The sequence below is a fragment of the Linepithema humile genome, chromosome 1 (genome assembly GCF_040581485.1).
Source record: "Linepithema humile isolate Giens D197 chromosome 1, Lhum_UNIL_v1.0, whole genome shotgun sequence".
In the NCBI taxonomy this organism is placed as follows: Eukaryota; Metazoa; Arthropoda; class Insecta; order Hymenoptera; family Formicidae; genus Linepithema; species Linepithema humile.
Window position 1 is genome coordinate 7,692,452 of NC_090128.1, and position 20,749 is coordinate 7,713,200.

General features: G+C 38.9%; 5 protein-coding genes across 5 annotated transcripts; 2 read left to right on the top strand and 3 right to left on the bottom strand.

The window, feature by feature from the left end:
• Nucleotides 1–15: 15 nt before the first annotated feature.
• On the bottom strand, nt 16–1,094 carry EMC4 (ER membrane protein complex subunit 4). Its single transcript, XM_012380141.2, has 3 exons — nt 959–1,094; nt 401–669; nt 16–337 (listed from the first exon to the last, which is right to left on the bottom strand). The coding sequence occupies exons 1-3, from the start codon at nt 1,024–1,026 to the stop codon at nt 141–143; spliced, it is 534 nt and encodes a 177-aa protein (XP_012235564.1). The 5' UTR covers nt 1,027–1,094; the 3' UTR covers nt 16–140.
• Nucleotides 959–9,260, bottom strand: rictor (rapamycin-insensitive companion of Tor). The gene is made up of 10 exons (XM_012380140.2): nt 8,440–9,260; nt 8,295–8,342; nt 7,682–7,838; nt 4,353–7,601; nt 3,949–4,078; nt 3,488–3,855; nt 3,101–3,203; nt 2,897–3,004; nt 2,090–2,465; nt 959–1,254 (listed from the first exon to the last, which is right to left on the bottom strand). The coding sequence occupies exons 1-10, from the start codon at nt 8,498–8,500 to the stop codon at nt 1,178–1,180; spliced, it is 4,677 nt and encodes a 1,558-aa protein (XP_012235563.2). The 5' UTR covers nt 8,501–9,260; the 3' UTR covers nt 959–1,177.
• Nucleotides 9,261–12,453: 3,193 nt separating this feature from the next.
• Nucleotides 12,454–16,605, top strand: fws (four way stop). Its single transcript, XM_067361160.1, has 14 exons — nt 12,454–12,633; nt 12,709–12,801; nt 12,887–13,011; nt 13,093–13,312; nt 13,389–13,531; nt 13,617–13,883; nt 13,965–14,085; nt 14,155–14,272; nt 14,351–14,491; nt 14,564–14,947; nt 15,033–15,158; nt 15,230–15,338; nt 15,405–15,626; nt 15,707–16,605. The coding sequence occupies exons 1-14, from the start codon at nt 12,594–12,596 to the stop codon at nt 15,896–15,898; spliced, it is 2,301 nt and encodes a 766-aa protein (XP_067217261.1). The 5' UTR covers nt 12,454–12,593; the 3' UTR covers nt 15,899–16,605.
• On the bottom strand, nt 15,917–19,238 carry LOC105679862 (ankyrin repeat, SAM and basic leucine zipper domain-containing protein 1-like). The gene is made up of 9 exons (XM_012380151.2): nt 18,245–19,238; nt 18,001–18,166; nt 17,610–17,732; nt 17,431–17,551; nt 17,226–17,331; nt 17,026–17,160; nt 16,607–16,950; nt 16,307–16,529; nt 15,917–16,232 (listed from the first exon to the last, which is right to left on the bottom strand). The coding sequence occupies exons 1-9, from the start codon at nt 18,329–18,331 to the stop codon at nt 16,077–16,079; spliced, it is 1,461 nt and encodes a 486-aa protein (XP_012235574.1). The 5' UTR covers nt 18,332–19,238; the 3' UTR covers nt 15,917–16,076.
• A 784-nt stretch (nt 19,239–20,022) lies between these two features.
• On the top strand, nt 20,023–20,748 carry LOC105679863 (pyridoxal phosphate phosphatase PHOSPHO2). The gene has a single exon (XM_012380153.2). The coding sequence runs from the start codon at nt 20,023–20,025 to the stop codon at nt 20,746–20,748; it is 726 nt and encodes a 241-aa protein (XP_012235576.1).
• Nucleotide 20,749: the final 1 nt, after the last annotated feature.

The following is a 20,749-nucleotide window of genomic DNA, read 5'->3' on the forward strand; positions in this document are numbered from 1 at the left end:
CAAAAAGACAGTCACTTATTTTTCCATACATTTATTTTAATAAACAATATTTAAATGTAGCATACTTATAACTTAACTCACAATCGTCCTCGAGCGTGTGCACGTAATTTTCACAGTACTAACTAACTGACTTCTTCGCATCAAATGTACATAAAACCACCACCAGAATATTCCACTCTCGTCTGTGGCTCAACAAATGCCAACCAATCGGATGCGTGTGTCGGCAGCAATCCCATTGACTGACATTTGTACAACGCTAACGCGATATTCACTAACTGTCCTAGGAAATACACGAACTTTTGTCCAAACGCATGCGTTCCTTCTATCACTTTGAATGCTGGACAGAGAAAATCCAGGGATTAGTTTTAAGGGTTTACATTTAACAGTTTCAAATACTTACTTTGCTGAAGCGTGAATAATGCCTTGACTGGCCTGATAATAAGCATGCCGACCATCATGATGGGAAAAATTGAGATAGAACTTCCGGCCATATACATAATGAACAAATTCATGGGCACTTGTTTAAGAGGTCCCAGCGCCAGATCCCAGGACTTCTTTATTATCAGATGATTGGAATCAGTCTCTCTCATGTACTCCACATTATGAAAGACACCAGTAGGTGTGTATCCCGGTGGAGATGGTATCTCCACACTTTTGTCTTGTTTTGTTCTGCAAAGAGCAAACAAAGTTTAATAATAAAAAGCATTTACAATATACTGCAATATTTATTTATAAATTATTAAAGTTCTTTATGCAAGTTGTAAAATGAAATGATTATAGGTACAGTTTCAAAGTTTCGTAAGACCAATATAAAACTGTAAAAATGTAGAAAGGAAAATTAAAAAGGAGAAAGACATTAATGTTTTATGTGGATATAAGCGATTAATGAAATGTCAATAAGAGAAATGTATTCTTTCAACACGTGTTTTTTTGCCAAACTTTCGTCGAGGTTACGTACTTGTGAGCAAAGTCTAAAGCCCATTTTGACCGTTTGGAACCTTGCTTGGTGCTCGCTGTCATCGTCATCGGGATTATTCGTGCTGTTGAATTACGTTTGTATCCTCGACAAGCAACTACAGACGAAACGTGACGTGTATGATCAGTGTCATTTGAAGCGGAAACTCGGAGCAAGGATTGTTGCGCCAACTAATGTAAATTTTGTGAACTCAGATAAAACTCAGGACGGTAACGTCAGTAACGTCGGTAACGTCGCGTTTTCATCAGCGACAACAACATTAGTAGGGATGTGATGAACTGAAAATGGCCATGTGCAAGATACATAAGCATTGGATTATATCGTTAACATTATTTTATCCTGTTTCTTTTTTCAACATACAATATATAAACAAATTCATATAAATAGAAATCAAGATATAAATCAAATAGGGAAAATAATATTAAGTATATAAAATTGTAAATATTATGTACTGTTTCACATTTCTTTTATCACATTTTAATTGGAGAAAAATATTTTATATACTTAATATATAAAATTATAATGTTAAAAAAGATTTTTTTTTACACTTTTTGTCATCATTAATTATTAAGGAAACATCGACTGTCATTTAAAAAACAATGCAATAGATGTGAAATAGAACCTGAGATATAAATAAAATAGGGGAAATAATATTAAGTATATAAAACTGTAAATGATATTATGTATGTTTCACATTTCTTGTCACATTTTAACTGGAGAAAAATATTTTATATACTTAGTATGTGTAAAATTATTATAATGTTATAAAAGATTTTTTACACTTTTTGTGATCATTAATTATGAAAGGAAAATCGACTGTCATTTAAAAAACTATGCAATAGGTGTGGAATAGAACCTGACATAAATATAAATTAATTGATAATATTAACAAATAATTATAAATTAACGTGAAGCGTAAAAAATAAGGGAAACATTGAAGTATATAAAAGGGTACATCTTGATTCCGGCAGTGTGTGTAATTTATTTTTATATATATATGTGTGTATATATATATATAATATATATCATTATTATTTTTAATACAAAATATATACACAGTAGTGATTGAAAGTTTCAAAAACTACGAATCAAGGCTGATGGCAGTGTTTGTACCTGATACTTTTAACGATCTATCGGAACTCTTTGTCAAACGTATCCGCTCTTCAGGTTTCAGAATCTCAGCTATTATCTTTTCGTCGCTGCGCCGTTCTTGCGTCGGCCGCATGGCTTCCTGAAGCTTCTTTTTACATTGATTCGCCGTATCACAGGACTCGTCGCCGCCACCGCCACTAACCGAGGTGCCTTCCTCGGCAACTGAAGCTAGTTGCGCCGTTTGTATTTCAGTTAGAGTAAGTCTTCCGTTGATTTTGCCCTCCGCAGGACTGAGAGACTGCTGTCGAGGACTAGCCTCGGAGCTAGGAACAGATTGAATGGGATTCTCCTCCGTGCCGATCGGTATTTTCAGAATGTTGACTGGTTCTGCGTAAAGCTGCATGGAAAAGCATCACAAATTATTTAAAATAATGATTTAATGAGTTTGGAATAAATAAATAATAAACATTGAATAAATTTGAAATAGTTAGAATTAGAAATTATTTTTTATCATCTAATTTAATCTCTCTATAATATTTGTAGCGCTGTGGAATAAATTTAGAATCTTGTAAGAAGTCAGTGACAGACGCTTCAATATAACTGTCAGTAACATAGCTGTTAACTCTTAAACATTTCGCAGTGTCATGCTGATTAAACTTAGAGACAAGTTCTTTGCATGACTCTATAATTTGCTAAGTTTTTCTTTTCAGAAATTTCTTCCACTGATTATGCATTGCGCCAGCGATAAAATAACGCTGACGCGACTGCTGACATCACGAGAATCATGCGATTACTCGGGAATTGGTAATAGAATGTGTCAGGACTTACCGCCTCGAATGGAGAATCTAGAAACAACTCTTGCAGAAATCGCCGCGCCGGCATTCTGTACGTACCGCTGCTCAAACGAGCAGCTACATCCGAAAACAAACAGGTATCCTACAAGAAAATAATACAAGTGTAAAAAATATAATGTATTTTAACATATATTCGAAATATTACGAAAATGAAATATACGACAAACTGCTACAATACCTGAAATTTCTCGGGATACCGCTGTCTCAATCTAAGTAACGATTGACGACTGTAACGATACCACACAGGATTGGCCAGCCGCTGAGTGTGCCTAAGTATTTCTCTGTACAACAGAATATGTGAACAATAAACTATAATATTATATCAATTAAATATCACTAATACGCGAAAGTATTTATTCTGTATAATTTGAAATAAATCAATTTAAAAAATTTTTATTTTAATAAATTAATCTAAATGAATTAAATTAAAATTACAAGTTACAATCTCAAATTTTTAATTCTAATACATACAATTAGAGTTTGTTGTTTTACATTTTTAATATATATTTTAATTACACAACTTTATCTTTCATCCTACTAATAATTCTTCAAAAATATTTCTTACCTTCTCAATTTTATATCCTGTTCCGTGCCGATATCCCTGTGACTTTTGCCATGATAACAAACTAGACACGTGCGACAGTGTTCCGTGTCAGCGTCGTATTCCGAGCTAGACTCTTCGTCAATTTCCGTTGTTTCTAATTCGGGTCTGATAATATCCTCGAGGAGAGTCGACTGAAATGGTTGAGGAGGCTCGGGAAAAATCGCCAGCAATCTCCTTGGCAGACAGATACCCATATAGAATAGATTCTCATTGTCGTCCTCTGGAGGAGGCGGCGTCGGAGTGAGAATCGCGTTCTCCGCAATCCAGCTGCGGGACGAATCGTACTCCGACAGACTTTGCAACGAAAGACGGCCGTCTAAACTGTACATCTGCGAACAGAAAGATATTAATGCTGCAGTTATCTTGTTTAAAAATGTTATTAAATCACAAAAGAATACAAAAGGATTTAATGATTCACGTACTTCTAAACTACTTTGAGAGTAACTCGGCCTGCGATGACGTTGTAAACTACGGAGTCGTGCGTATCCTTCAGCGTCTTGTTGGCTTAATCTTTGTACACTCGAAACGGGACTTGGAGTTTCGCCTCTCTCTCTAAAAAAAAGAAAATAAATTATTATCAAAATTGATACGTAAAAGAATACTCAGAAAATATTTCTTCTAATTTTACAATTATAATTTAATTTCAATTTTAAGTTTATAATCTTATTAATTTTCAATTCCAGTTAAAAAATCAGAAAATCCTATTTTTCTGTGTTCGAAGCTTCTATATTAAATAATTAAAATAACAAGAAAATTCGCTTTTAACTAAAATAGCTTCCTTCTTCTTTCAAAATATATGACCTTTAGCCGCTTTATCGCTACTCACGGAAGAATATATCGTCGCGCCTCGAGATCCGTGGCAGCGCTCTCAGAACGATTCCTGGTGCGACGCGCGATCGGCTCAGGCAGTTCCGGCTTGCCGTCACTGAGACTACGATGATGCCGTTGTACAGGAAGCGGGCTCGGCACAGGATATCTGATCGACGGCGGCACCACGGGCCAATTGTCGCCGCGTCGATGACGCACACACGGCCAGTTGAAGTTTATCAGTGCATCAGCACCGGCGCGCGTGGTGCCGATCAGGCTGAGAGCGTACATCGCGGTGGCGCGCACCGAATAATACGGACATATTTCCGCCATGGACGTAATCATCTCGATAATACCCAAGTGACTGAGATGTTCGACGCCGGCAACGGACGCTCCCGCGTGTCCGAGCGCCCAGAGCGCCGACTTGACTTTGAGAATGCCGCCGTTCGGGCCGACGGAATGATCGTCGCGCAACGACTCCGTGGTCTCCATTCTCCAGCTTCGCTCGGGAGTGGTGTGCCTGGAGTCGTCCATGCTGGTCTTCCGACGGATCTCCATCAGTGATTCCGTGCGCAGCTGGCTGGTAGCGTCGCGCGCCTCGCTCTCCACCGCCTCGGAGTCGGGAATCGTCTCGAGACGACTGCACTGTTCCACGGCCTCGTCCGTGCCGGACTCCTCCGACACGATGGCGTCATCGGCGACGGTGGACGCCGCGGCTGTGCCGCTGACGGCGGCCAATCGGCTCGCCCGGGTGCATCGTGAATTGGACTCTGAATCGCGACCGCCGAACTCCAACTTAAATCGCTGTAGCACTCGTGCAAAACGCTGTATCACATTGCGGCGCAGCAGCAACTGCATCCCCAGATCGTGCTGCGCCAGCTGGCCGATCAGATGTGGCGGCACGAAGATATCGCGCGGGCCCATCGCCACGTTGGTGGTCCTCCGCTGGTAGCTCCCGGTCTCGTCGCGCTGTCGGCGCGTTAGCGCGTCGTGTATGTCGCCTTCCACGAGACCGACGTATCGCTCAGCGAAACCGCCGGGTCCGATCCATTTCTCCAGCTCCTCCGACGGCGCGGCAAGACTCGCGAAGCCTTGTTGAAGAGAGTAGAGTCGGATTTTCAACAGATAGCCCTTATCACCTAAATGCTGTAGCCATTTGTCCCAGTCGCGCGATTGTCCTCCCTGCTGCAGCAATGCCTCCAGATATTCAATCTCGTTGCAGGCCTCGTGCAACGCCTCCAAGGCCGCTAACGCTACGGCCGTTGAATTATCAGACAGCCGATCCGCCAGCAACATCATCGCCCAGCGCACGGCGTCCGTCATCCTCGCGCGGAGTATCAAACGTAGAAACTGCGTGGCGTACAATCGAGTGCTCCACAGCGTCGCTTCGGAAATGATCTTGCTGAGCACCTTCCTGTTGGGGCCGTCTCGCGAGTAGTCCAGACTGGAGACGATCAGCTTGACGTAGCAGTCGTGATTAGTGGCCAGCGCGAGCTCCTGCAGCTTCTCCAGTAAATTGAAGCTCTTGAGAACCACCGTACCTTTAGCCGAATGGCTCAACTGGCCGAGGAAAAGGAAGTACTTTTGGCAGCACGTAGTAGACATGTGACGCGGCGAGAATAGGCAGTCGTGCGCAGACTCGGCAGTACGGATGTTACTTATTTGCTCGGCTATGTCGCCGATCAATTCGTTCAGCAGGCGCGCGCCTTCCGGCTCGTGCAGCTCCAGCAGGCAATTTAACAAATCGCAGCCAGCGAGGGTCGCCTCGCGCGCCAGAATCGCGCTCGTTCCCAGCTCGACTCTGCTGTAGCCGTTCCACGAAGGTTTAAAGTAACGCACGAGCCGCTTCATGAATACCCGATGATCGGAGTCGTGTAGAATTCGCGTGGCATCTTCGCGCGACCGCAGGATCGCCCGTATCACCGGCCAGTTCCAGGCGAGCGCGTCCTTCGAGCTGAGCACCTGCGCGTCCTTCAGCAACGGCGTGATCGGCGATTCCCGACCGATTCGCAGCCAGTTCCGACCGGGCGGTCGCTGCCGTCGTGGTAGCGTCGGACGCAGCCAGGTGCCGGCCTGCAGGATCCGATCGAGGAAGAGACTAGCCGGGGTCGGTCTACGTCGCATCATGGTGTGCATCCGCTCGAGGATGGTAACCGCTGCCAGCGCCTGATGCTTGCCGGTGCTCGCGTGCTCCAACAGATTCGGTAGAGGCGGCGTGAGATCGCAGAGCTCGGATGGCAGAAGCGAATGCGCGAGGTGCAGTAGCGCGCCCAAGAGCACCGCTGCGCGTACCGAAATAAACGTGTCGCTGGAGACGATGGTCTCCGCGAGGGCACGATGCAGACCGCACTCGAGAAGAACGTAGACCAGCAACGCCGAATGTATCTCCGTGATGTTGGGACAGTGCGACGACAGGGATGGCAGTACGAACTTGCCTTCGGCGGCGACGAAGCCTTCGGACAGCTTCCAGGAGTCCCGCGATCTGCTGGGATCCACCGCGGCCAGCGCGACGTCCGGTTCGTCGGTCCATGTAGGCAGCGGTAAGTCCAGCAATTCGTAGAGCAGCTCCAGCACGGCACCGCGCACCTCCAGCTGTTCCACATACAGGATATCCGCGATGGATTTGAGAGCTGAATTATTGTCCGGTCGGCAGAAGTGAAGGACGCCTGGATACGAGCGCAGGATGCTCAAGAGGGCTAGCTTGCTGGCGGCAAATCTCTGCTCGCGCTCTTCCTTGGTTCTTTCTACGTTGGAAGAGTGCAGTTCGCAGTAGGGCGCGGCAAAGCACAGGAGGGACACGCTGCCGCGAGTGTCGGGATTGTTCAGCAGTCGCAACAACACGCCGACGATGGTTTCAACTGCGGCGGCGCTCTGACCGGTCATCGCGGCTCTCGCCAGAGCGCCGACGCCGCCGCAGCTTATGAGCAAGTTCGAGTTTAGGACACCCAACTCACACAACGTTGCTAAAAATGCTCTAAATGCACGGTCCCGTTCCTCTATACCGCCGTTCGTTAAACTGACCAAGGATCTCGCTAGAGCAGGACTAAAATGCCGGGGGGCTAATACTAGGATCCTCCTGACGAGTCGAAGAGCCTGCATCCTCTCCATCTCATTTCGCAGATTAACGTCCATGCTGCGCGCCAGGAAGTACGGATACTGCAGTCTGTTAATCGCAATGATATCCTGTTCCTTCTTGAGCATGTAACGCACCGCTCGCAGCGCGGCGGCGCGCACTTGCGTTGCCTCATGGACCAATCCCACGCGCAAGCTGAGAAATAGAATGCACAATTATGTAATTATTATTGAATGATCTAACTTTTTTGACAGATTGTTGCCAGTAATTCTTACCAACAGAACAAATCTTCCGCGGAGTATCCATAATCATGGGAATCGTTTTCGCTAATCAACTTAACAATAGCATTAAGATACGCTAGCTTCTTTACGCTTGGAACATTGTGACGCTGACAAAGATTGATTAAAACCTCCTTGACATTCTCCTTTAGTCCTGTAACATAAATTAATTTCTAACTATTTATAATTTACAAAAAGGTGATGTAGGTATTACATGTTCTTAGATTAAGAATAATAGTGATTGAAATGACTAGCATGGATAAATGGCAATAATGGAGTAATTCAGAAAAAATTAAAAATGGGATCTACTGCACACTTTTAAATATACTAATTTTTTCTCTTCTTCTTTTTTTAATTCAGACTATATTAAAATGCATTTTAAACTCTCAAGTAGCAACAGATTTATATCGTCGGTATCGTTCACCATTAAAAGATATCCAAACGTTCCATTGTCAAAGTATGCAGCAAATCAGTCGTCGACGGGGCAAAGTGCAACAATATTGCGCAATATTACAGCGAAAGATGAATAAACACACGGAAAAGCGGAACGTAACGTCGTCGAGTAAGATGATGAGAACGATTTGTGACTGTAATAGGTTAGGTTACTAACCTCTTGACAGGTCGAGTTGCACGCAGTTGTCCTCCGTATCTTGGCGGCCTGCAATTAAAAAGAAAAGGCAAAGAGATGAAGCGTGAAATGTGAGACGATATACTTTAACATTCACACAAAAATTTTCACTGCAATGTACACGCACTTCGATGAGATCGGCCGGTACGTAGGCTCCTACCCCAGATCATCCAGCTCGCGATTGCCATTGTCCAGCGGCGCGTCGAGTCCAGCTGGACAGGTCCTCAAAGTCCACGATTTCCGCCTTCGATACGCCTCTTTTCAACCGTCGCAATCGCGTTGCTCCAGTTCAACGACGCTCCTCCCGGTGCGTACGTGATCGTCGCGCGTTGCCCGCGCGTCGCGATATGTCATTCTCGGCCGCAAGCGGGAGTACTGAGCGTAGAAGCGAGCAAGCGAGCGAACAGGCGAGTACGAAGCACTAGGAGTGCGTGCGTGCGTGCGCACGCGAATGCGCGAGTGCCTGTCGACGAACGTCGCACACCGTACTCCAGAGGCGAAGGCGTCACATGAGTATTCAACGGCGACCAGCAGCGGTACACCGCGATGACTCGCGCCGTTGTCGCAACTGCCTCCCTGCTCGCCGCCGAATAACCGTAATGACAACTTGTCTAGAAGAAGACAACGATAGCAAAAAAAAAAAAAAACGAGGGCGAGATCACGCAGCACGCGCTTTCGCCGCTCCGCTTTCGCGCTCCTCGTGCCCGGCTGGCAAACACAGGCGAGCAAACGCGCCGCACGTCGCGCTGCTCGCTGTAATCGCCATCATCATAGAGTTTATATATATACCTAGAGACGCCTTGCGCAGCTCAAATCGTAGAAGCAACCTAAGAGACAAAAAAGGAGAAATTTTTCTGTCTTATTCTTTCTATCCTTTGACTATAAAAATATGGACCGCTAGAGCCAACTTCACGTTGGTAGCCAAGATCTGTGGCGACACCGTGTGGCAACGGGGCCGGGAATAACAAATCCATACAATAGCAGAGAGAAGACTGAGAGTGGACATGCCCGCATTTTACGTGTTTCTGTGGGTTAGCGCCTCTATGTGCACAAAACGTGCATATTAAACTACGTAGCCAATGTCCACGAATCCCGTAGGTAATGTCCATGATCTTTTGGGTCTCTTCCGTGCTACGTCCACGACTTTTTGGTTCTGATATGTGCTATATCTACAAAGTCTCGGTAATGCATACTTGTAAAACATGATTATGTATATCAATCAGATTTAAAATATAAATACACACGTATTGTAAATACATGTATTGTAGCATTTACTTTTGCATTTACAGTTTATTTAGCAGAAGATCAGTTATTTTCAATAACCTGTGTAATTTGAAAATGTACATTTAAATTATTTTAATAAATTACTTCTATAATTTTGTGTGTGTGTGTGTGTGTGTGTGCATGCGCGCGCGCGAACAGTTTCACTATTTCTGTTATTTATTATATCTTGAATATTTGCTCTCTCTCTCTCTCTTCTGTCCTTTCATTAATTTTTAAAATTTTATCTATGAAAAGATTCCAGTCTTCGTACAATTTCAAATTTTTATTAGGATATAATAAATTAAAATCAATATTAATCTGTAAAAAATATAATTATTATAATTTAAACTGTATAATTATTTATATAAACTGTAAAACACTCTAAGACTCAAAATTACTTCTAATTGATCGATTTGAGTCCTAATATGTTTTTCCACATATACAAATTTTGAGTTCACACATGTAAAAATGTCTAAATTGGCGACATGAGATTATTCTTTAAAAATTGTTGCATTTGGTGTGGTTTCAAAAATTACTAATTTTGGATGTTCCATATGGGTAAGTGTGTAGCCACAAATTAAAAATGTATCCCTTTTTGCTAACGCAAATACTGTGTCTTTTGTAGTAATAGAATAAACAACTTGAAATGGTTCGTTAACGTCATCAAATTCTCTTTGTGTTTTTAAAGTTGTTTTAGCATCTTTAGAAATTTTTCGTTTCCGTCTGCCTTTTTTAACTGGTTTACAATCGACTTCTTCAAAATTTATAGAATTTCGTGATAATGCATCTGCGTTTACATTCATTTTACCTGCTTTATATTCCACTTCATAATCGTATTCCGCTAATTTTATTCTCTATCGTAATATTCTCATATTCGCATCTTGAACATTCTTAAACCACATTAAGGGCTTGTGATCGGTTACCAGCGTGAATTGTCGTCTGTATAAGTATGGTCGAAACTGTTTAACGCAGTAAACTATTGCTAATGCTTCTTTTTCGTATGTATCGTATTTCAATTCGTTATCTTTTAAGGTTCGAGATGCGTAAGCTATTGGACGATCCTTATTTATTTCTCCTTGTGATAATATTCCGCCTATTGCTTTTCCAGAAGCGTCTGTTGTTAAAATAAACGATTTTGTAAAATCAGAATATTGTAACACAGGTTCTTTGCACAATAATTGTTTCAGCGTTTTAAACGATTCTTCTTGAGCGGATGTCCATTCGAATCGAGTATCGTTTTTTAATAGACTAAAACAATACAAACGCGCGCTGCGCGCGCGCACTTATTATAGCGATTTAATAATTAAAAAATCTAAATATTTAAATAAATTTTTTTTATTTTAAATAACCGTCAAAATAACCTTCGCTATCAAGCTATCAAACTATGGCTGCGTTCCCATTTCGTCTCACTCAGTGCAGTATCCAGTAGCCGCCATTTTGCTGGATACTGCACTGGAGAAGCGTTCCCAAATTACTGGACCAAATATTTGGCAATTAGGATGAAATAATTTAGCTCCCATTACCAAATATTTGGTAATTAGGACGAAATGATTTAGCTCCCATTACCAAATATTTGGTAATTAGGACGAAATGATTTAGCTCCCATTACCAAATATTTGGTAATTAGGACGAAATGATTTAGCTCCCATTACCAAATATTTGGTAATTAGGACGAAATGATTTAGCTCCCATTACCAAATATTTGGTAATTAGGACGAAATGATTTAGCTCCCATTACCAAATATTTGGTAATTAGGACGAAATGATTTAGCTCCCATTATCAAATATTTGGTAATTAGGACGAAATGATTTAGCTCCCATTACCAAATATTTGGTAACTAGGACGAAATGATTTAGCTCCCATTACCAAATATTTGGTAATAATTACTAAATCACTTTGTCCTCATTACCAAATATTTGGTAATAATTACTAAATCACTTCGTCCTCATTACCAAATATTTGGTAATAATTACTAAATCACTTCGTCCTCATTACCAAATATTTGGTAATTAGGACGAAATGATTTAGTTCTCATTACCATATATTTGGTAATTTAGACGAAATTTTTTAAGAGTGAATACAACTTCACAGCTTGAGGTAATGTAAACAATTGTCATAGAAACATTTATAAATTGTTAATCAATATTGCCTTGTCAACCATTTAAATATAAACTGTCAAAATATATTTTTTGCACATGACATTGAGATAACCAATCAGCGTCGCGATAAAACTGCAACAATACACTTCGATACTTTCGAGATTTCGATATATTCGACTATCGACTTCTCATGTCTTTTTTAAGAGTGGATTTGTTAATGGTTTTGCTAGTTTCGAAAAGTTAGATATAAATCTCCTATATCTCCTATCCTTCGAGTCCTAAAAATTGTTTAATGTTTTTCGGTGTCTTTGGTCTGGGAAACAATTTTACTGCTTCTAACTTTTTAGAATCAGGTTTAACTCCGTTTTTACTAATTACGTGTTCTAAATATGTAACTTCTGTTTTTAAAAATTTACATTTGTCTGGTTGCAGTTTTAAATTAGCTTTTTGCAATCTGTCGATTAATAATTTATATTTCCTTTCATATTCCTCCAGGGAGGTGGAAAATTAAATGGAAACGTATCATGAATTAGAAAATAAGAATTAGAAATGATTAATCCATTTCGTTGTTTGAAGTAAAATAATTCCAAATTGCTTTTCCTATTATTATTATAAGATACATGGGAGAGTTTAAACAAAAGCGTTCTGCAAAAAAAGAGACAAAACAACTTTACTGCCTCTCTTTGTCTAACTGCTCGTTTATTAGAGCAGTGCTGCCAGAAACAAGCGGCAAGCATCTTATCAACACAACCGAGAACCAAGATGTCACGTGTCCGCTTTCTTGCTCTCTACTTGCCGCTTATTTCTGGTAGTACTGGTATAGAGTTCAGTGGATAAAATAGGATAGAATATAATAGTGGATAATAGCAGATTTACATTGATAGATAGGTTACGTGTTTTTTTTTGTATAACCAAAAAATGAGTGAAATATCAAGCTGGGAAGATATAGAAAATGATCGTAAGTAGAAAAAATGTGTATGAAATAAATGTTGATGTTTATATACATAATTTACAAAATATATATTGATTTTAGAATTTTTTAAACAATTATTGGGTGCTGATTCTAAGAAGACTGACATTAGTCCCTTGTTGTCAGTGGCTCAACAATTGAACAAACTAGGACAAGGTGGAAAAAAAAAATATATATATATATATATATAAATTATTTTTTCATATCAATGAAATACTGATATAATAAACATTATTTTTAGCTATCGAAGTGTTAAATGCCGAATTGCAAAGGCAAGTACTTGCCAATCATGAGGATCTGCTATCTCAGGCAACATGGGTTGAAAAATTGGAGGGAGTGCTTTTTATAATGCAATCTCATATACAAGTGAGTATTATAAGATATCAACAGTTAATTTTAATAAATGTTTAAAGTTTGACTTGCAAGAAATAACAATTCTTATTTCAGAGCCTGTTATCAGCAGTTGAGCGATTACGTAGCAAAATTATTGATCCATTTAATAGAATTGAGATGCAAACAATTGTACTGTCACGGCTTCATGAAACTTCTGATCTTTTAAGAAGAGTTGCTAGAATGCAACATTTATCAAAGCGTTTGAATTCCCAAATGAACAGTATTACTCAAGGACCAGATATTGTTAAAGCTGCGAACAGTTTGCATGAACTTGGTACTTTTTTGGTTACTTTTTGTTGTCATTAATGTTATGTACCAGTGTGTTATATCTTAAATTTATATGCATACAGAACAATTAATGGCAGATACAGACCTCAATGGTCTTGATGTGATTGCGGATGATCAACAAGCTGTAAAAGCTCAGAGAGCTACAGTGCAAAGAATAGCCACTCATACTTTAACACAAGGTTTACAGACAATGGATAGGACAAAGGTATACAATTATTGTTAACTATAGTTAATTTTATTTTAATTATTATATTTGAATTAATACAGTAATGAATATATATAATGGACAGGTGAGCACAGCTGTGCAGGTTTTTCAAAACTTGGGAATAATAGTCGGAGCTGTAGACACAACTATAGAATCCAGCCTGGCTGAAATAGAAAGAATTTCGACAGATTCATTGGATGTAACTCTAGTAACGAATCAAGATTTTGGAAAACGTGGAGCGCCAGGTAGAGCTGCGATCCCATCACCTGGATCATCTGGAAATCTACGCACTAGAATTTGGGAAAATCTCGAACGCCTTTTCCAAGATACTTTATACACGCAATGTCTGCAAGTAAATAGATAAAATTGTGCAATTTTATATATGCATCTCGTCTTAATTTTTAGAAATTTTTAGAGAATATTTTATATCTAGATTGAGCTACTGCAAAGAGTATTATTGGAACATCATACGAAAGAGTTTCAAGATTTGTCTGAGAAATTTTGGGACAAAGTAAACACTCTGCTTGCAAAAGTCTTGATCGAACGCGCCCAAGGTAAATTATTATAAACATACATTAAATGTCAGATAATTGAAAAAAATAAAATAAAATTTTATGTTATAGGATCGTCGTTTGTAAAACAGGCCTTAGAAGGAGAATACCCAAAATTTTTAAGAATATTCTTAGATTTGAGTAAACGTTTGAAAGAGAGATCTCACAGTATTGGCATGTACGGTATCGAGTGAGTATAAAATTTCATATAAATTGATATAAAAAATAAATTAATGTAAAACATTAATGCACGCATGTTTCAATGTAGCCGCAATGTTTTATTACCGTTCGAGAATGCATATTTGTCCCGTTCGGTATCTCGACTTTTGGATCCAGTGCATAATATGTTTTCTGGAGAAGGTTTGCCAACACACGACGAAATCGACAGTCTTATCCGTACAATTACAAAGTAAGTTTGATATATTTTCTATTTGTTTTATCGCTGTCAATAACAAATATATAACATACATTCTGCATTTAGTGAACTAAGTGTATCATTGGTGGACGATGGACTCTCGACCGTGGTGTCGCGTAATGTAGGGAAAGCAATAAGATTATTCTGCTTAAAATGCGAGCAGAGTGTGGTGACCGGCGGTGAGGCCAGTCAAGTGATCGATTCTCCTACTACTGGCCAGCAGACAAACGTCACGCTCGCGAATCTTCTGCATTATCTCTCCAGTCAGACAAACCGTGTGATAGCGAATCTGGCAGGGGGATTGCCCTCTGAAGGGAGCGCCATCATTACCACGGCGCTCAAAGAAACCGACATGTTAACGAAGAGTTTGCTCGCGCCGTTATTAACTTCGATTAGCGATGCGATTGAAAGCATCATTTTGACGATGCACGATGATCCTGAATTTAGAGAGTGAGTTTACATAATTTCTATTTTGATTTTCATGTAATATGCGTTTCTAACTGTTAATTTAATATGATACAATTTTTATTTATAGTACAAGTAATCCTCTGGGAAAAGAGATAGGCTCTTCTCTTTACATGCGTGAATTACAAGGCTTCATTTTACGATCCGTGAATACGTTTTTGATCCCGTATAAGAATCAAGTGGTTGTAGCTGAAAGGTAAATTATATTTATTTTTATTAACTCATCGTACATATCGATAAATCATTGATTGTTGAATATTATTTAAGCTGCAAAGCTGTTGCGTCGAGATGTATAGAGTTATTCGTGCGCCACGCTTGTTTATTAAGGCCTCTGACTGATTTTGGAAGGGCAAAACTACTGATCGACTTCACTCAGGTATGTCGCTTTTGCATAAAACCAGACGTGTTGAATAGCTGTAACAAATAGTGTAACAAATTTTAGATAGAGGTAGCTGTAGCACCATTGTGTCGCGGTGGCCAGATGAGTCTGGTCGAGCAACAGCAGTATAGAACATTGCGAGCGCTAAAAACCTTACTGCCTCTCAGTCCTGAGGAAATAGTCGATAAGATATTGGAAGGACAGGGAGAAAGTAGCGTGTCGCCGTCTCTCATTCTTCTGCATTTATTTTCCGGAGCGCCGCCCGAATTGGCATCGCCGCATCAAGTGAATAGATTTCTAATGTTGAATTTTGCTCATTAGCAAAATAATATTGTTCGAGGTAAACAATTTTATGTTCATTGCAGAGCGCCGGATGGTCTATCGGTCGATTATCTCAATGGATGGACAGCCATCCGAGCGAAAGAGACAGATTAGCGCTGTGCAGTGGACCACTGGAACGTTATCAGTTGACAGTCAGACAGCAAAACCTCCCGTCATTCCACCCTATATTTCCGCAGATGATGAAACTAGCTAACTTGAAGGAGCATTCAGGCTAATAAAATGTACATTGTATATATTATTGCAAAATTTTATATTTTGTCTTTGTATAAAAATGATATTCCAAACTTATGCAAGATGTATAAACTAAATCTTGAATATTACAAAACTTATTTATATTATAATGTAGGAAGAATATGCTAAGCTTAATCGAGAGAGGAATGCAAAAACCAGATATTATACGTTACGTATATTCCAAAGTTTTGGGATATACGATTTCCACAAACATAGCCCTATCATTAATGTAATACCCAACGTTATAGTCCATCTGGACCTACTTTTCTTGGGACTGATAAACGTCGGCGGTATACCGATATCATTTTCCTTATCGATCTACAATGCAAAGAATATAATGAATACTAAATAACAAAAATCTTATAAAATATAATATATTAGCTTTGCGTTACCTTCTGTGCGAGTGTTTTAATGTGCATTATTTCATCTTTCAGAATTTTTAAAGTGTCCTGCGTTTTTCTCAGTGCTTCTTCATATCCTATTTTTTCTTCGGGGAGTAGATGGATATTTTGGTTCGCTGCTCTCATCAAACTGTGTTTAATATATTGAAAACTAGAAGCTATCACACCAATCTGCTTTTTTGCATTCGCCAACGATATAACACCATTGTAAATTCTGTAATCATGTATGTATATCATTATTTTGTTTTACATATTTCTACGAAATGTTAAATATAAAACTGTCAAACATACGTAAATGGATCAGATTTCTTGATAATGCCAAGACTGTGTATAGACCACTTTTTATTGTGAAATTTTTCGAGACTTTCTAGGAATTGTTTTCTATGAACAGTGATATCGATTCCTATTCGACAAAGATCATCTTCTGTCAATTGTAAAAAAGTTTTCAGATCCATTCCTTGAAACATAACATTATATTTTTCCAAACCCATTCCATATAGTAGTGTCGATATATCATTATCTAAAACATCTTTTTCTTTGGAATACAAATCTGGAAATAAGTCTTTCCAAGTACTTATCTGTGATTCTTGACAAAATGTTAATATTTCTGCGTCATTCGCTAATAAGGCAGTTATCTAGAAAGTTTAAAATTTAGATTAGAACAAGCAAATTTAGATTTGTCAGCAAAAGACCAAAGACATTGAAATTACCTCTGTGAATCCTTTTGTATATGCGATATCCTTAACAGACAAATTATTTCTGTCTGTCAATGATATATCTGCTTTGTGATCGAGAAGAATTTTAACGATATCTGGCTTATTGGCAATGACGGCATAGCTGAGTGCCTATAATCATTAAATCAACAATTTACAAAGAAAAATGTTTGATATTTAATAACATTGAAACTTACAGTTCTCCCATCACTGTCACAAACATTGATGTCTTTCACATGCTTTATAAGTTCAGCAACAAATTCCATATCTTGTGACTTACAGGCATACATTAAAGCTGTTTCCCTGTGAAATTTGATCACCAATGCTTAACAAATGAACAATGATAGTAATAATTACAACATCAAAAACCAATATTGGTTTCTACAGATTCCTTAGCTTTACCTTTGCTTATTTGTAGCATTTACATTAGCTTCTGATTGTATTAAAAGTACAAGACTTTTAAGAGATTTCTCAGTTGTTCCCTTTGTGGTGTTACACAGTGCCATAAGAGGTGTAAATCCATCTGTTGGAGATTATACAAAACTTAAAACAATGAATAAAATAATAACATCCGTACATACCTTTATGCTTATTAGGATCTGCATCATGAATCAACAGATATTCTATTATCTCCAGTTGTACATATGAAATAGCATATAATAGCAGTGTCCATCCAGTATATAAAAATTTATTAATATCATGTTCTATATGAAGAAAAAAATACATTTGATATAGCAATATAAGTGTGACATCAATAAAATTAACAATACAAATATTTATTTTGCAGTTAAACTATGATAAATTTATTTTTTATTAGAACATCCAAAAACATGATTAATAAGATAGACAAAAATAAATTTTATTTTGCTAACTTTAAGCAATGTATAAAACTATATACAAAATTATACAGAGAAAATAATACATTTCAAAAGTTTTATTAATATAGAAACAGTATGATGTAATAATACTTACTTTCAAGATATTTTTGTATCACATCCAAATTGCCCTTCATACACGCATTCGCAGTGTCTTCTTCCAAGATACGTTCTTCATCATAATCAGACACATCATCGAATTCGATTGTCTTTTCCTCTTCCTTTGAATCTTTTTTTGAGACCTCGTATTGTTCCTTGATGTTCTAATAAAAGAATGAAAAAAATAAAGCAATGCTCTGTCGTGGCTTAACAGTGACAGTTAATGTGTTGATTAACCGCACCTTCGGGAAAAAGAGATCATCATCATCGTCATCTTCGTCCTCGTCGTCGGACATGCCAGCAGGCCTCAGATATTTATACTTCGACATTGTTGCAATGATCGAAAATGCAAGACGAGAATACAAAATAACAGCGTTATTTCGTCCACGTAAGTCAGCGATCGCGAAGATTTATGGGAGAAGCCGGTTGTCACGCGTGCGCCGTCCAAATGTTTACCTACTTGCGATTGTTTACGAATTTAGAGGTTCTCGAATAGGCAAGAACGCCCGGCGTGTGACAACCAGTCATTATTCAGTAAGTACGGTTCGGCGGCTGCCGTGAATTCTCACGTTATTTCGTTCGTACGGCCAAGTAGGATCTTTCCTCAGATTTCAATTGATACGCCACAATCGTGCGAGCAAAAGCGGTTAAGAACCTTGAGTCGTAGTGGCGCAACAGTACTGACGACTACCGGGCTGGGCGTTGATAGTACGCCAAGTAACATTTTCACGCAATCGTGAAGATTATTTCGGGACCATAATACAAGGATACAACAATCCCGTTGTTTATTTTTCGCCATTTATTTTGTTCCCGGGTCTTTTATAAGAGCGCTTCGCGGTAATTTTGCCACTTGTCGGCACGGCTGGCTTTTCGCAACTCACGCTAACTTTGTTGATAATTTTAGAGCCTGTCGAGAAGTGAGGAAAGAAGATAAAGATACTTTTGGGAAAACAGAGGAACAAAATGAAAAAAGCAGAATAAAATAAAAAGAATGATGAGAAAGGAACCATAAACTGGCTGGGAATGTTCGAGAGGAACAGGAAGAGAAACTTAATAAGATTTGATATTGCTTCTCCAAATATATAATGTATCATAATTAATAACGCATTGGAGTTTGATCGAACAAGGTGTTTGTATCAGATTTATCGAGTGATTGTAATAACGCGATCAACGTGTCGCTTAACCTAAAATCTAAAACGGAAGATATCGTGTGACAAACAGTGAGTATTTTATGTTAATATATTTTAACTCAACGTAAAACGCACCAATGCAAATTAACACCTGTTGTGCATTAATCTATTTGAGTATAAAAACAGAACACAAACATGAAATATAATATTCCAGTGGAAACACACATGAAAAGAAATAATGGAAAAAGTAGTGACATAAGAAACAATAGGGGTGAAATATTTATCAAACATATAATTTTTTTATTAGATATGGGATAGATTATACTCAGCATGTCCAATCAGCTTATTGCATCAATTTATTCATCAATCAACTTATTTGCATCAATTTAAATGTTTGATAGCTTTCTTATTATATATATCATTTACATCAATTTGTTTATGATCTTTAATGTGCACTAATGTATAACTGAGTTTGCTATCAAATATTTGAGTTTAACATATTTGTTTACTACAATATGTGCAATTACATATGTATATTATACTTGATAAAATTATGCAAATGTTAATAATAAAAAATTCCTTTTTTTATATTAATAGAATCACATTTTAGCTTGCAATGTAAGAGAATTGAACTCAATATATTTATGAAAAACTTTTACATAAAATATATATATTATAAAAATTATACAAATTATACAAATGTTTGTAGTTGATAGTATTCAAAAATTCACTTTTTCACGAATTGACGATGCGCCAGGAAGATTATTATAATAGAAATACAGAATAAACATAATTCACAGTTTGTTTGACGTATAAAATTAAAATAAATTTAACATTGCAAAACACAAGTTCTAAGAATTGTTGGATTAATATTATGATCACTTTGACAGATGCACACCGTACTTGCGGCGTTTGATTTCGACCACACCATCTGCGACGACAATACCGACGTGGTGGCACGGAAATTACTGCCGGAAGAGAGGATACCCAAGAACGTGAAGGATCTGTACAGATCCAGTGGCTGGATCGCATACATGGACAAGATTTTCGAGCTTCTGCACGAGAATTCCATCAATGCGCAACAAATAGAGAACGCCATCGTCAATATACCGCCAGTTCCAGGGATGGAGATGCTACTCAATTCCTTGCGCGACAACGGTCACGAGATCATTATTATCAGTGACTCCAACAGTATATTTATAGATTGTTGGCTGAAGAGCAAAAACCTCGAACATGTCGTATCGCGGATCTTTACAAATCCGGCGCGATACGACGACGACGGCAGGATGCGGGTGAACAGGTATCACACGCAGCGCACCTGCGAGCTGAGCACCGTGAATCTTTGTAAGGGACAGGTGTTAATGGACTATGTGCGGGAAAGACGTGAACAGGGTAAGCACTTCGACAAAATTGTTTACGCCGGGGATGGAAAGAACGACCTCTGTCCGGTTTTGCGTCTTTCACAGACCGATCTGGCATGCCCGCGAAAAACCTACGCGCTTATCGAGGCGTTGAACAAACTGCCTCGCGATACATCGACAAAGGCGAAAATTGTGCCGTGGGAGAATGGTAGGGATCTACATCGTAACTTGGAGCAGATCATAGATCTTCATTAAC